Raw genomic sequence first — 15,076 nt, forward strand, 5'->3', positions numbered from 1 at the left:
AGACTTTTTTTAAACTCTAAGATTTTTTTCCGAATGTTTTCGAAGCCCACTGACCCTCAGGGAATTGGTGTAATGGGTACTGTCCTCACCGGGGCCAGTCGACAAGGTATCTTTCCTTCTTGAGCCAGAGAACTAATAGAAAAGTCTTTGGTCTCTCTTGATGGACTAAGCACTTCCAAAGAGAAGCTTAACGAAACATGAGTGAAGTGGCCACCCTGGCAGGACACCGACTCCTGCAAAGTTAGCTGAGCGCCGTGCAGCACTGAACTCACAGGTTTATTTGGTTAATCCAGAGCAACTGACTTTGATGGCAATCTTAGCTTTCTCACTAGTTGGCCCGGTCAAGTACAAGCAGCCTATGAGAGCAATCACCAGAAGTTTCCACTAAGGAAAAGACATAAAATGATGCATTTGCTGATTCCAAAGTTACTACTCATGGGACCCACACATTAGACCATGATTACATGACTGACCACATGAAAAATTAAAGAAACAGCTTCTCTGAGCCACCGGGCAGCTGAACATGGCTGTACAAACAGGACAATGGAAGGACCGCCGTTTTTCATTCTGAATGGAACCCATTTTTCATTCTTTCCTTCTGAAAGAGGCATGTGCACTTTCTTGGCTTGGGGCAAACAATACACCAACCAGATAAACCTGATTACATTCTTCGTGTAAGAGAACTTCCAAGTCTTGTTAGCAATATTTCACACAGTAAAGAAAAATCTCCCTGTGATGTACTTCTGACGATACCCTAGCATTCACAGTGGTTTAAAAGACACTGAGAAAGACATGTCAAATGCTAATGAAGGAAAATCACTAAATTTGTATCCCCAACACCAAGGTTAATGGGCCAAGTTCTTAGTGTAAATGACCCTAAAGCCAACGAAATAGTCTTGGAATTATAAAAATACTAAAAATTGCAGCACGAAACACTAAACATTTAGCTCAAAATGTCAAGAACAACATGGATAGGCCCACAATTCACCTGGGACCCTAGAAAGCACTGGATTTGCTAGAATGATCGGATTTTCTATCCAAGGGCCAATCAATCACTGCAGGGACCAAATGCAGATAATCGAGAACTCCAGGTTAGCCATCTCCTTGCTATATATTCGGCCCCTTTATGAGCTTTGCTCTTTGTCTGCAGCTGGGCATGCTGATTCCACTTAAGCACAGGAAAACTGGGAAGCTGTCATCTGTCGTAAATACCATTGGCGCTGTTAGGGGGTGTGGGGTTATGCATGCTCTTTCAGACAACACACTCATGTACAGGGTAACAGAGGAGCCATCTGAGGGCTACCAGACAGCTGAATCTAAAAGTCCGAGGAGCCAGAGGGGACAGCAGCCTGAAGAGTGAATGCAGGACTTCCCTGGTGGCACAGTGGTTAAGAATCCGCCTGCCAATGCAGGGGACACGGGTTCGAGCCCTGGTCTGGGAAGATCCCACATGCCGCGGAGCAACTAAGCCCGTGAGCCACAACTACTGAGCCGGTGCTCTAGAGCCCACGAGCCGCAACGACTGAGCCCACGTGCCACAACTACTGAAGCCCACGCGCCTAGAGCCCGTGCTCTGCAACAAGAGAAGTCACTGCAATGAGAAGCCCGAGCCCCGCAACGAAGAGTAGCCCCCGCTCACCCGCAACTAGAGAAAGCCCACGTACAGCAATGAAGACCCAACACAGCCAAAAATAAAATAAATTTTAAAAAGCGAATGCAGTACCTCCACACGTTACAGGGTCACCAAGACACTGGATGCCCCACTGCACTTAATTCATCTCTAACCACTTTTGAGAGAGACAAGACCTTCCAAGGGAGGGCCTTAGTATCTCAGTTTCCAACATATTTTGGGCTTGACAGAATATATAACTTAGCAATTTAATGATTATGTAGAGACCCTCAAATGACATTTGAGGGGAAATTTCCTCATCTAAATCCACAAGACGTGTTCTAACACTTGGAAGCAGGCTGGTGTACCAACAACGGCACTGTCTGTCCGGGCTCTTGTTACAGATCCCTGAGAGAGGCCTTGTTCTGGACAGGGAGTTCACTGACTCACGGGGACACTTTAGCCAACATCGTTTATGCAGGCTGCATACTCAGGACAGATAAGCCACTTGTACAGATCGCACCTGACCTGGCTCACGGATCACAACGCAGAACTCAACGCCGGGCTTCAGAACAGGCTCCTTATTCCACATGTGGCTGGGTTACTGCTGGTGTGGGCTGCATCCCCCAAAGTTAATTTAGCTTCCGAAGTCCACATGTTCCATAAGAATTGTACATTATTTTAATAAGAGGCTAATTATGCCTTGTGAGTAGCTAAGCAAATCAGAGTAGGGTTACAGCAGGGCAGGCGGGCCAAGGGGGCAACGTTAGAACTGCACGTTTTTTTAAATTTTTATACATATATATATTTATTGAAGTATAGTTGATTTACAATGTTGTGTTTCAGGTGTACAGCACAGTGATTCAGTTATATATGTGTATATATTCTTTTTCGGATAATCTTCCCTTTAGGTTATTACACAATACTGAGTATAGTTCCCTATGCTATACAGTACTGTAATTTTAGAAGTAAGCTCCGAACCTGCAGTGGCACACGGCTACAATTAGCAACAGCGGACGGTAAGCGGAAGAGCTTGGGGGGAGAGGCTTGGACCATGTAAACCCGCTACTCGGGGGACCCCAGCACACAGGCTGTGAGCGGCCTGCACAGGGCCTTCTGGAACCAGGGTGCCACGGGCACGAGAGCTGCCGGGAGCGGCCTGACACGTACGACGGCTCTTCTCTCCGTCTCCTCCATCTCGAAAGGCTTCCTTTCCACATCTGGAGGCGGCACCCGAGGCGCGGGTAGCAGGCAACGACAAAGGTCCTCAGCCGTGACCCGCGTCCGCCCCCGCCTTGAACTGAGCAATGCAGGCGACAGAACAATGGAGAGAGCGCTTACCTCCTCTTTTCTGCTATTTGAAGATTTTTTAAAATTCATTTATCCAAATCACTAGAGTTAATAACTTTGGAAATAGCAAACAAGAATCACCTGAGGGCTTGGGTCAGCTTTCACAAACACGTCAGGCTGCCCCAGGGGCTTATTTTAATTCCAGCAGCCCAGTCTCGCCCACTTGAACTCCAGTTACTGGAAAAGGCATTTGCCGTCAAAGAAACACCACACACGCAGCTTTAAACCAACTGTGTGATTTTTATTGATGGGCGACAACTTTATACTCCTAGCTATCACTAACTGTGTACAATTAGAGACGCGGCATCGTAGAAGAGCAGACAGCAGAATTAGACAGCAGACGCAGGGAATTATCGATCTTCATTATTTTGCCCATTTTTCATTATGTGTACACAGAAGCATGAATGCAATTTGAAATCTTTTAATGGCAATAAAGTTACAATCACCCATCTATGTGACTGACATCTTAACTCCAAATATTTGATCTGCAATGTGTACGTAAGCAGCTTCTCATCGCACAATTATTAAAATGTATTTTTCCTATTAGGAACCAGCAACTTATTTTTTGTGTTTGTTTATCTTTTGAAGTAAGAACTATTTCTTCTCTGATAACTGGCTCATTTTTATCATTTATCAAAAACTAAAGGGTGAGGGAGGAAAGTGTGATGGATTAAAAAATTTATTTTTTTAAGGAAAGATAAAATTCATTTTCACAAATTTACAAGTGTTGTTGCTGGTGCAGGATTTATTCTACTATGCAGTTAGACTGGGAATCAAATGCAAGTTCCCCTTCTTACTCAGGAATCGGCATTATTTCGGAAATGTGGTTTTTTGTGTATTTGCTTAAATCAAGCGACAGTCTGTTTCAACCAGATGATTTTGATTTGGAAGTTAGAAGTCAACATAAACTATGTTGTGCACAAACCCCAGGCGTCTCCTTTCATTCTAGCCCATTTTTGCAACAGGAAGAAAGAGTTTCTCTCTAAAGAGCCACTAAAGAGAGGAGGGGAGTCGGTGAGAGCCGGTGCTCTACAAGCAGCATCGGGCACACACAGCGGCGGCTACAGCAGGTCCACGCGGCGGTAATACAGGAGGTAGGCTGTGCGCTCGGCAGCGGGCTTCACCACCTGGTACTGGTTAATCACCTTGACCGTCTGGTCGTCGATGCGCAGCCAGCCGTTGAGACCGATCTGGAAGACGTCCGTGGTGTAGTGGCCGCCCGTGGCGCTGCTGCCATGGTGGTAGACCACTGCAAGAGAGGGCCCGGGCGCCCGTGAGAGCGGCTCCGCACACCAGCGCCTAAGGTGCCCGCCTGCTCCCGCCACAGGCCTGCCTGTCCCACGAAAGGCCTGGCACCAAGGCAGGTGGGACAGAGAAGTGGGATTATACAAAGCAATGCTGTTTCAACTCAAAACCGTTCAACAATTTACAATACAAAGTCATACATCTATGTCTTAATAACATATTTAAAATGCTCAATATCTCACAAACTATAAAAGAAATGTCAACTAACGGGGTCGTCCCATCTGTCAGCCCCGTAGGCAGGCTCGCCAGCGCCTTAAGACTTGATACAGGAGACAGTCCCCTGGGAAGCAGGACACAGAGACGCTCCCTGCAGAGCCATCAGCCAATGGCCCTCTGGGAACGCACACCGAGGCCCAAACATCAGGCCCTGATCCAGCCAATTCCACTTCTAGACTGTTCTCAACAGAGTATCTCAATCTTGGACAAAGTGAAAACATGCAAAAGCCTATATTCACACTAGAAAGAATGCTGAGTGCATTACATTACAATAAGGTGAATTTTTTCACAGACCAGATTAAAAGTATTTGGTGGTGTAAGAATATGCTTACATTACATGAAAAAAACAAGAATCTGAGGTTTTCTTGTCACCCGAGACAAGGACAGCACTGCCCCAGGAGGGTCACCAGCGCAGTTAGCTGGGCTGAGTGGGCAGTTGTGGAGTCACCCTGCAGATGCTAGTCATTGCTCTTTTTTTCTTTTAGAAAAAATTTCCAATTTTTCTACAACCATGTTTTAACAGAAAAAAATACCTGCCATGTACTTGTTCATTAAAATTGTGTAATTCAAACAGGAAGCCTGAGTCAGAGGTCTAAAACAAATATAACTGTTGGAAGATGCTGAAACGGTATTGAAGACAGTGGAAGGGCACATCCCCCCCCCCCCCGCTTCTATGCAGAGAAGGGGCTGGGAGGTGGCCCGGCCACCAGCAGACCTGACCCCGTGTGAGGGAAACAGCCTCCAGTGACATTCCGGGGAGGAGGCAGCAGTGTGGCCAGGGTGAGCTGTGCGTTGCCGTTGAGTGGCATGAAGGACAGTCACCTGGAGAGAGGGGCACAATCTGGTACGAAATTTCGGCAATAAATAGCCTGAACGTCAGCGCGCTCTCCCACTTGTAGGGACATCCAAATCCACCGTGAGCCAGTGACCTGGGCTGGTCACAGCCGGGCTCTGCACGGAGGCCATTCTGCTGGGGCTCAGAGGTCACTGGGGCCCCGGCCTGCCGGTGACGAACGTGACTGGTCACTGAGGGACAGCAAGACTGTTGGGCCATCAGGTGGGAAACCAGCAACGGAACCAGCACCAGCTCACGGCTGCATCGAGTCCTGCAGGCCACGGCGATGGAGAGGCTGCCGCAGGGCAAGGGGAACCCCGACACCAGCATGCCCCTGACCCCAAATCCAGCTGTGGGGCGTCTGTCCTGGATTTTCACCTCTAAGACCTACCAGACTTGGTTTTGGTTTTTTTAAAGTGACCAGATCAGTAGGATTTAAAGGACCTGTGGGTTTAACTGATTTGCATTTCCTCTACGACACTTCATTTTAAATATTCAGAAGAGAAGCGCTCTACCCGTATTCAGGTTTCTCAAGCAGCAGACTTGTACCTAACGTGGTGATGTGTCACAGACGCGCAGCAAGCCCGCGTCACAGAAGCAGAGCTGAGAATGAGAGTTTTCCAAAAGCTCACGCACTATACTAACTCGTTTTGTCCCGCAATCAAAACCATTTTTAAAAGTACCTCTTTACTCACAGTTTACAGAAAACTGCAACCAATCCGGTGACCGTATTTCTGAGATTAGAAGGCTCACATGAGGATTCAGGGGTGCAGGCGAGAGCGACGCCAGAAGCAGCCCCGGGCCGGGGCGGGCGGGAGGGGTAGGGGTGCACTCACACCAGGGCCCCCTGACCAGGAGACAAGACTTGCTAACCCTGCCCTTGATCATCACCTTGCCCTGACAGGGCCCCAAGGGAGGCTGCAGGGAGACTCGGAGAAACACGTCATCAACCTGGGACCTCAGTACCAAACCCCCGGGAGCCAGGTTGGACCCCGGGGGCCCTCTGGTCTCAGAGGAAGCCCACAGAGAGGCCTCCGAGCTTCCAGCCCAAGGCAGGTCATGGGGAGGGTGGCTACACCCCGGAGTGCGTTGCCCACCAGGTCCCAGCAGGCTGGGGTGAGGCCGTCATCAGCCACCTCCGGGGAGAAGAGCGAGTCAGAGGGAGCAGGTCCTGGTGGGAAGAAAGGGCCAACCGGGCCCAACACCTTCTAACCTGGCACCCGACCCACCCACCGACCAGGGCCCAATCCAACATGCCAAGAGCTCAGGGGTGGACCGAGGGCAGGAGTGGGAAGCTCTGCTCTGCCACTTAAGGGCACAGAGCGGCCAGCGTTCCTCCACGAGTTTCAGTTTGTCCTTTTACAAAATGAGGACAGCACCACGTACCTCTCAGGACACTGCAAGGACTAAATGAGATACTACACAGAAGGTATCCAGTGAAAATGCTCAATGACCATGTGAGGGCCAATAAACAACAGTCATTACAGACAGGCTCACCAAAGGCAACACCAAAGGAGCGGTGGGAGAGCAGCTAGAAAATTCTAATAAAAACGGACAGAAAAGCAAACACGATTGTTGCAACCAGCAACTCTTAAAAGACACGTAAGCCCTCAAAGGCATAAAAGACTCGGGCTGTAAAAGAGAAAGAAGGATGGAAGGACAGGAGGCGGAGAAGACGGACGGGCTCTGCGGGGAGCTCTGCAGGGGGCGGGCAGGAGGTCGTGGGCGGCTGAAGAGCCCGTGCTCCCCTAGCCTGGCTGGGGCCACGCCTCAGCACCCACTCCTACAGGCACTACGGCCGCAGCAGGGAGGGCTCCCAGCCTGGCAACCCCACACCTCCGGCTCCAAGACAGAGACACTCGTGTTAAACGACGTCTCACGTTGGGCTGAGCTTTAGAGCCAAGAGAATATTCTGTCAAACTCCAAACACACCAAATTTTAGGTAAAACGCACATTTTCAAATGATTTCCGGACTTATAAAGTCCACAGGGATACCAATAATCTACTCTCTACGTTAAGTGGCATTACAACAAAACTGCGCCTGGGTATAAACCTTTTCATCATTGCTTTAATAGGAAAATGTTGTACAAATTTACTTACCTGCAAATAGCCTATAGGTTCTGTGGCATTTAAAATTCTTATTTTTAACCCCTGGAGAGAGCAGTTCTGAAAAACAAAATATCAAGAGCTTTAATCTATAAAAGCGCTGACACACAGAGCTCCCAGAAAGGGGCAAACAGCAGCCTCCATTCAAGTAACCCACCCAGTGGACCAGGGAGACCAAACAGAACTCCATCCCCTCATTTGCATAAAAACTGAGCAGTGAGGAAGACCAGCTGCAGGGTGATAACGGACGTCACCAGAACCCACCCATCAGAGGACAGGGGCATATACTGAGCCTCTAGCTCATGCTAGAAACCCCTTACAAGCAGATATTCTAAAAAATGGGAAAGAAAAAAAACAAAAGCAAAGCAGCCCTGAAAAGCCTAAGGTTTAAAATGTTTTACACGTGAGTCAGACCACAAAACTCCAATAAACAGTAAGATGATTTTCGGCTGGCGTTTCTTCCCCTTTCTGGTCCTCAAACGGACCATGAACTGGCACAGGAGGCAAACCTATCAGCCGAAGGCGGCAACTCGTGAGAACAGGGCTGAGAGCCAGAGTCCGAATCTTAGGGGGAAGGAAATGCAACGTGCCTGGGGTGCAGGTGAAGCGATGGTGACCCCAGGCCCGCTGCCCGGCAGGTGCCAGTGCCGGGCAGCGTGGGGAGGAAGGAAGGAGGAGGACGGCAGTCTGCTCCTCCAGGAGACCAGGGACGACGCCCCATGTCCTCTCTTCTGTTCTCCAGGCACCCGGACACTTCGAGAGTCACCTCTAGCTCGTGACGCTCCTGATCGAACTTCATGTTTGCACAGAACATTTCTCACAAATTCTGAAGCTTTCCAGGAAAGTTTTCCTTCAAGCTCACTTTCAGCAAGACAACTAGGTGCTTTCACCACGATGTACCCAAGCTGCCAAGCCCCGGAGACCTGGCGGAGACCCGGGGCTGGGGCTGCAGCTCTAAGGCCGGGGTCCCTGCCGCTGGAGGGCAGGGGGAACACTCCCCGTCCACTAAAAAGCCAATCAGCTGGCTGCTCCACGCAGCTGTTAATACTTAGCATAAGGAAAAGTGTTTTCTACCACTGACCCATAAACTTTTTATATTTAGTATTTTTCTCACCTAGTAATATTTTCATATGGTTTATTTATTTTTGCCTTTATTTTTAAAAGGCCATTTTAGTAAGAAATTTTAACCTAAAGGTCTATTAACAGTCAAGAAATTTAAAACAAAAAAGTCATGAAAGAGAGCTTCTGAATCCTGACATGACACAGAAGATGCTGAAGCATCAAGAAGCTGGCTGATTTCCAGAGTACCGTCATCATAAACGCTTTTGCCTTATAGAGTCGTTACCTTTACTAATTTCCAAGTCCACAGGATATTCAATATTTTTGATAAGCTTCTGACATCCACCTGTCTTCTCGTAAACAAACCGTTTCAGGTGCAGCACGAGGACAGGAGGGAGCTTTTCCAGAGTCACCCTTCGACTGATCTCAACCTGAGACACACAAAGCACACGGGAAACGCCATCTTACTCCGAGCGGCAGACACCACACCACGTCCCGCTCCAAGACTCAGATGTTCCGGGGCAGTGCTTCTCAAAGCTCCCTGAGTCACAGGATCTTCTGAGAATCTAATGGGATCTTTTGAGAGGTACTGACCTTCTTCTTAGAAAAATGCATATATCTCTACAGACACAACTGCAGGGGGTGCCAAAGGTCCCTGAGCCAAGTTAAGAACCTCTGTCCTAGGGCATTAAATTGGCATAAAAATTTAGATGCTAACTTAGTAATACCTTGAATTACATATGTATTAACTTATTTTTTAATAACTCTCACAGTAGCGATAAAGCTGAAGCCAATGTGTTTCTTGAATTAGACGCTCTAAATAACTCTAAAGCTATTTAGTGTAACCATTGGTTTTATAACAGTTCCGCTTTTATCAACTCAAAATGCCCCTTATGAACTTGCACGGTCTACTGAACGCTGCTTTTTATTAAAATGCATCTTCACAAGCAAACTTAACCCCTTTATGTACTGTTCTCTGTATCTACAAACGTGTTGACGCTTCTGGTATTTAGACGGAGAATACTTTCGTTAGAAATACTTGTCCACGTAACAATCCAAAAGACAGCGGCATATAATAAACACCCAGAAAGCTTTCGGAGGACTACACGCGTATCTGGCTGAAGGTACCTGGAGCGAGCCTAGCGGTCACCGCCGCCTGGTTTATTAGGGTTGCAGACCCTTTCCGGCCCGTCTTCCCACCCAGACTGAGGTCCCAGGCATGGAAACAGCCCGATCACCTCGACATTCCCATTGAGTCTCTGCAGTCCAGTGTCTCACATACAACAAGAATTGTGAGTGAAGAAAAGCGTGACTCCAGTTCCACAGTCAAAACCAGCGATGACGATGTAAGACTCCAGCTTCCTCACTTGTAAAATGATAGTCAGACTAAAGTACCTCTGGGATGGTTTCTCAGTGCTAGTGACCCGCGATTCTGTTCGTTAAGGGGCTAATCTCAAATCCTTAACTGAGTGTTCCGGGTTTCCAGAGAAACTGAGCCACTTTCTAACACCCAACAAAACCAGACCTTTTTTATTTAGCTAGTATTTTGTATAATCATATTTTCCCACAATCTTCCTTTCTGTGTTCCCACAGAAAAACAACTTTTGACCTAAAAACCTAGTAAGATTAAAGTAGGTACTTCGAAAAGTAAATCAAAAAATCACATTCCAGAAAATGTGTTACTTGCTCTTCACAGACTCGCTGTACAAGCTCCTTCCTCAGACACCTGCTTCCACCGCCATGGAGCGAGAACGGCCAGCAGCCTTCTCTGCCGTCTTCAAGGCTCCACCGAGATGCCACTTCTTCCGTGACTCCTTCCTCCACACCTGCCATCTAGAATCCATCACCTTTTCCTCACCCTCCTCTGACCCCAGGCCAACAACCACAGCCACCGCTACCTCAGTCATCACGCCCCACCCACCTCTGCCCAAACAGCAGTTTAAGTGCAGCAGGCGCCAACGAGGAAAAGAGACATATCCCCAGAGGGCTCTCCTGGGAGCGCAGGGAAAGGCTGCCCGCCTCCCCAGCGGGATCGGCGGCTCCAGTGGGGAGGGGCCGGGATGGCGAGTCCACCTCTGGAGTCACGGCTGCCCCAGACGAGCAGGTGGACAGTCCCACAGCCAGTACACGACCCGGCCTCCCGAGAACAAGCACCCGCTCTCTCTCTCCCATTAAGTTCCACCGCTTCTCTAAGGAAAAACTGCCGGGATTCTCTTCCGGCTCCTACCACTTTTACTTTCTGAACACAACTGTCCATGAGAAGCAATTAGAAAACATGGGGGAGGGCTAGGCCTAACTTCTGCAGATACCCCGAGAGGCTGGCTTGACCAACCCGCAGCAGACGGACGGAAGCTCTCCACACCCCGCCTTTGCTCCTCTTCACGTGGATGGAGCCCGAGCTGCGAGGCAAGGGCAGGGCCCTTGGCCCCATGAGGTGTTGGCAGGTTTCCTACGCCGGGCTGTGCTGGCTTACCCTGTAGCCATCACACACGGCTACTGAAATCAGGCCTCACAGGAATACTCTAACTGTTCAAGAAAGCACCGCCCTAGCTAGTCTACATTCATCTCCCCAACACACTTCTATGAATGCACAGCCACGACCTAGGATACATAACGGAGAAGGCACGCTCCACTGCGGAGAAGTCGGGCCCAACCGGCGGCTCCACTGCGGAGAAGTCGGGCCCAACCGGCGGCTCCACTGCGGAGAAGTCGGGCCCAACCGGCGGCTCCACTGCGGAGAAGTCGGGCCCAACCGGCGCATCTGGACGGCCAGCAGCTAACAAGCCCTCAGAGAGCAGAGAACTATCGCCTCTCTCGACGGAGCTGACACGCTTCCTCTTGACTCCTGAACACTGAAAGACTCAAGACTCTATCTTTTTTTCAGATCAAAGAGTAATAGGCACCACAACAATTACTTTCTATTTTTCAACGTCCTTGAAGATCTACAATCAAATGCAAACCAGATTAGAACATCTTTTAGAACATCTTTTATATCCTAACTATCTCATGAAATTGTGCTCTATGGTATCAGGAATCTGAAGGAGCTATCGGCCTTTGTCAGAGGTGGTATTCACTCTACGGTGCCATGACTGGATGGCCAGCAAATGAAACACAGCTCAGAATAAATAACCCCAAAGACCGTGACCTGTATTTCATGACTTAGAGCCAAGGGAAGTTGGGAGGATCATCTGTTTCAACCATTTCATTCTCAGAATGTGGAAGCTTTCAGTCCAAAAAAAAAGTTAAGCAACCGATTTGAGAGGCAGAGCTCAAACCCACTTCTCCTCATTCCAGAGTCTGTGCTCTTTCGCCCACCCCAGAGGGCCCCCAGATAAAGGTCCAAGACCAACTGTGAACGTACCTCTTGTTTGGTTTTGGTGGTATAACCCTGGACAGACTCTCTTGCCACCAGGCTTTCCAACGCATCCTGGACGGTGCGTATCTTGTCCGACTGGATATCCAGCTGCAGCGTGAAGAACGGCTGCAGGGTGGCAGATTCTTTTGAACTCTGCTGGTAAACCACAGACCTGAAAGTGGAAAACACACCACATCTAAGAGCTCGCCTTCCCACTCTCCCTGAGGTCATCCAGCAGGACAAGAGGAACAAACGCTGCAAGCGAGGTTATTCAGTATCACTGCCAGAAGACCAGAGAGAACAGAAATGCTAAAAACACACTGAAGCATTTTAAAATAATTCCACTCAATACCACCTCGAAAGAATTTCTAGCAACTCAATCCACCAGCTGAAAATTTTCCCAGCTGAGTAGCTCTGGAAGAAGACCTATTTCACCTTCCAAATGCCTCCCCTCCACTTTATTTAATGCACAGGTTAGCAAAGGTGACGATCTTCCCAGAGTCAAAATGCTGACACTTTTTATCCTCTCAGGCGTCACAGCCTGTTGTAATAAAAAAGAGGAAACCCCGAGGTAAACAGAATGATTTGGATAGCATTCCCCCTATGAAAACGACTTTACAAAGGGAGGGGAGCAGGGTGTGTGCGACAGGAAGGTGACCGCCACCCTCAAGGAGGAGGCTGCCAGCTGAGCCTTGCTTCCTTAGCTGGGTTTTCATTTCATTTTTCCTTGTCCAAGTTTTTCTGAGTAAAAATCTGTGTTGGGCCCACGTCTCACGTAGCGTCAGCAAGGAGAAGTTCCAGGAGTCCAACGTGGGATTCTCTCGCTGCAGTCTGAGCGCCCCAGTTTATACACGAATAAGAGGGGTGGGCAGGTAGACTGCTGCGAAGGGCAGGTGAGCGGCTCTCTGGCCCGCTTTCCGTCGCACACACTGTTTTCCCGACGCACAGCACGGGAAGCACCTCCAGGCTCCCTGTGAGAACGAAGCCTTGAGGGGGCGGCCGTTCCCTTGGTTCCAGAGAGGGACAGTGGGAACAGCAGTAATGGGCCTGGACTTTACCAAAAGGGTGGACACGGTGGAGAAAGGTGCTGGTCTTTCTGGGGTAACTGGAAAACCCCCAAGAGCTTGAATTTTAGGAGAAAACCTTTCAGTTGGTCTGAATAAAGAATAATGCTTGGGAGTCCCTGGTGGTCCAGGGGTTAGGATTCCATGCTTCCACTGCTAGGGGCCCGGGTTCGATCCCTGGTCAGGGAACTAAGATCCCGCAGGCCACACACCATTAACAATCACGCTTAATGGTGCCTACTACACACACAAAAGCAGCTCCTAAGTTATAAGTAGTTCTGTATCTTTGCTTTCTAGTTTAAAAAAAAAAAAAAAAAATCAACACCCAATTTCAACGCAAAGAGCCCACAGAGGCTGAGGCTACAGGGCGATGAAGAGTCATCTGGGGCAAGCTAGAAATTTCCAAATTGGATTCTGGTTTTTCCCACTGCTTATTCTCAAACACACTTGGGATCTTCGTGGCCTTGCAATCCGGTTGCTGTGCCTCCCCACAAACACGGAGCCCTCGTGTCACAGCCACTGGGCCGTGCCCTCGTCCCTCCCCCACCCTCAGTGAGCACCCCGAGGGGGACAACATCAGGCTGCTCGGCTAACAAAGAGTTAAGGGCGCAGACAGCCTCCCCTCACCGCCTGTCACCAAACTGGAGCCCCGCTTCCCACTCCCAGAAGGGCGCCTCCCGAGGATCTGCATCTGGCGAAAGCAAGTTGCAGCCATAGTGGTGGGGCTGGGTGTCGGGAGGCTGACACGAGACTCCAAAACAGAAAGGGGCCTGCAGAGTCTAGCTCACAGCGAGGGCACAGAAATGACGTGTTCAGTGTCGTGTGACCAGCTTGGGAGGGGGTCGGGCACATCTCTGAGGTTTTCATTAGCCTGTTGAAAGGTGCTCAACCTAAGCTGTTTTAGAGCAGAGAGACTGAACTGACTTTCGATGCCTTGAAAAGGGTGTTACTTCTTGTTTTGGGACGACGAAAGGCTAAGAGGCTCACTAAAAAAACCAAAAACACTCCTGTAGGTGAAGCTGTAAGGTCTTCAGAAGGAAATCATGCTATAATGCGGTCCTTTCAGACTCTGGATGAGTAAGGAGGTCCTCGGAGTCAGTGCAAGTTCTACTGAATTCCACATAATGGTGGTACTGAACGGCTCTAACGTAAATAAGTAAAAACCTTCCAGAAGGACTCCATGAATGAGCAAAGGGCAGCTGGTTTGAGGGAACTGGGGCAGGGGAGGTGCCCAGGTACTCCAGAAGGCCACGTGTCCTCCTCTGTGTAAAAGCATCTCCCTCTGCACTCTCTCAGCTTCCGAGCTCACCTGGCTCCCGTGCCTACAATTCCTCCAATCAGATACATGAATTTCTTCTCTTAACAAAACATGTATTTCCATTAACTTGTCTTTCTCTTCCTACCCGGCTGTGAGCAGCTGCACGGAGGGAATGTCAGTGTCGCTGAGGGGTGAGGAGCCCCTGGCAGACAGGCGGGGGCAGCGCCCTCTGCAGGAACCCACCGTGGGTCGTATGAGGGCCGTGGGGCCGGCAGGAGGTCCAAGAACAGAGCGGGCACAGAGTGCAAAGGCAAACCATTCAGTCCCAGACTGCTTAGGGCAAATCTTACACCTCCCCCCTCCAGCAAAATGACAAAACCCTGAAAAAGGCAAATGCTAAATTATTCCAGAAAAGCATAAAACCTGATGTGGCCACCAAAAATGCCAGTGATGGGGGTCTGAACAAAATCCGCCTGGCGAGTGACCGAAGTCTTGTTTCGGGGGCCCACTTGCTCCCATTCGTCCTCACTTCCTTCGCCTGGTTCTTCCTGCTCGTCTTCGTTCACTGAGTGGCTTCTGGGTCCATTGGAAACAGTAAGTTCTGAAAAGTAGACAGTCTGCTTAGGCTACTATTTACACAAAGAGCAAAAAATAAAAATAAAAGTTCTACATAAACCACCTACACAGATTTGTCAACTGGAGCTTTAAGGTGAGATCAGGGTGTATTCTGCACTGAGGACAAAAGCAATGTGTGCGATGCTACAGCAGCTCCCTGCTGGTGTGACCGGCGGCAGAAGGTGCCGTGGGGCACCTGGAGAACTCAGGTGGGACGGGGACACCGACTCCGCTGCGTAACTGCAGCCGGACTCCGTCACGTGCGAAGGGACTCGGGTCACGTGGGAGAGCCATCCCTATCTCA

The 15,076-nt window shown here is 49.4% G+C and overlaps 1 protein-coding gene across 1 annotated transcript in view; it reads right to left on the reverse strand.

The window, feature by feature from the left end:
• Positions 1 to 3,179: 3,179 nt before the first annotated feature.
• USP10 (ubiquitin specific peptidase 10) overlaps positions 3,180 to 15,076 on the reverse strand; it is a gene marked incomplete at its 5' end in the record, with an annotated part of 72,687 nt that continues 60,790 nt past the window's right edge. The window contains 5 exon segments of the mRNA XM_082366864.1: positions 3,180 to 4,208; positions 7,416 to 7,481; positions 8,767 to 8,911; positions 11,842 to 12,007; positions 14,581 to 14,758. Of these exon segments, the coding sequence (XP_082222990.1) occupies positions 4,021 to 4,208; positions 7,416 to 7,481; positions 8,767 to 8,911; positions 11,842 to 12,007; positions 14,581 to 14,758 (743 nt within the window). The 3' untranslated portion in view covers positions 3,180 to 4,020.

This window comes from Balaenoptera borealis (assembly GCF_965194805.1).
Source record: "Balaenoptera borealis genome assembly, chromosome: 19".
NCBI lineage: Eukaryota > Metazoa > Chordata > Mammalia > Artiodactyla > Balaenopteridae > Balaenoptera > Balaenoptera borealis.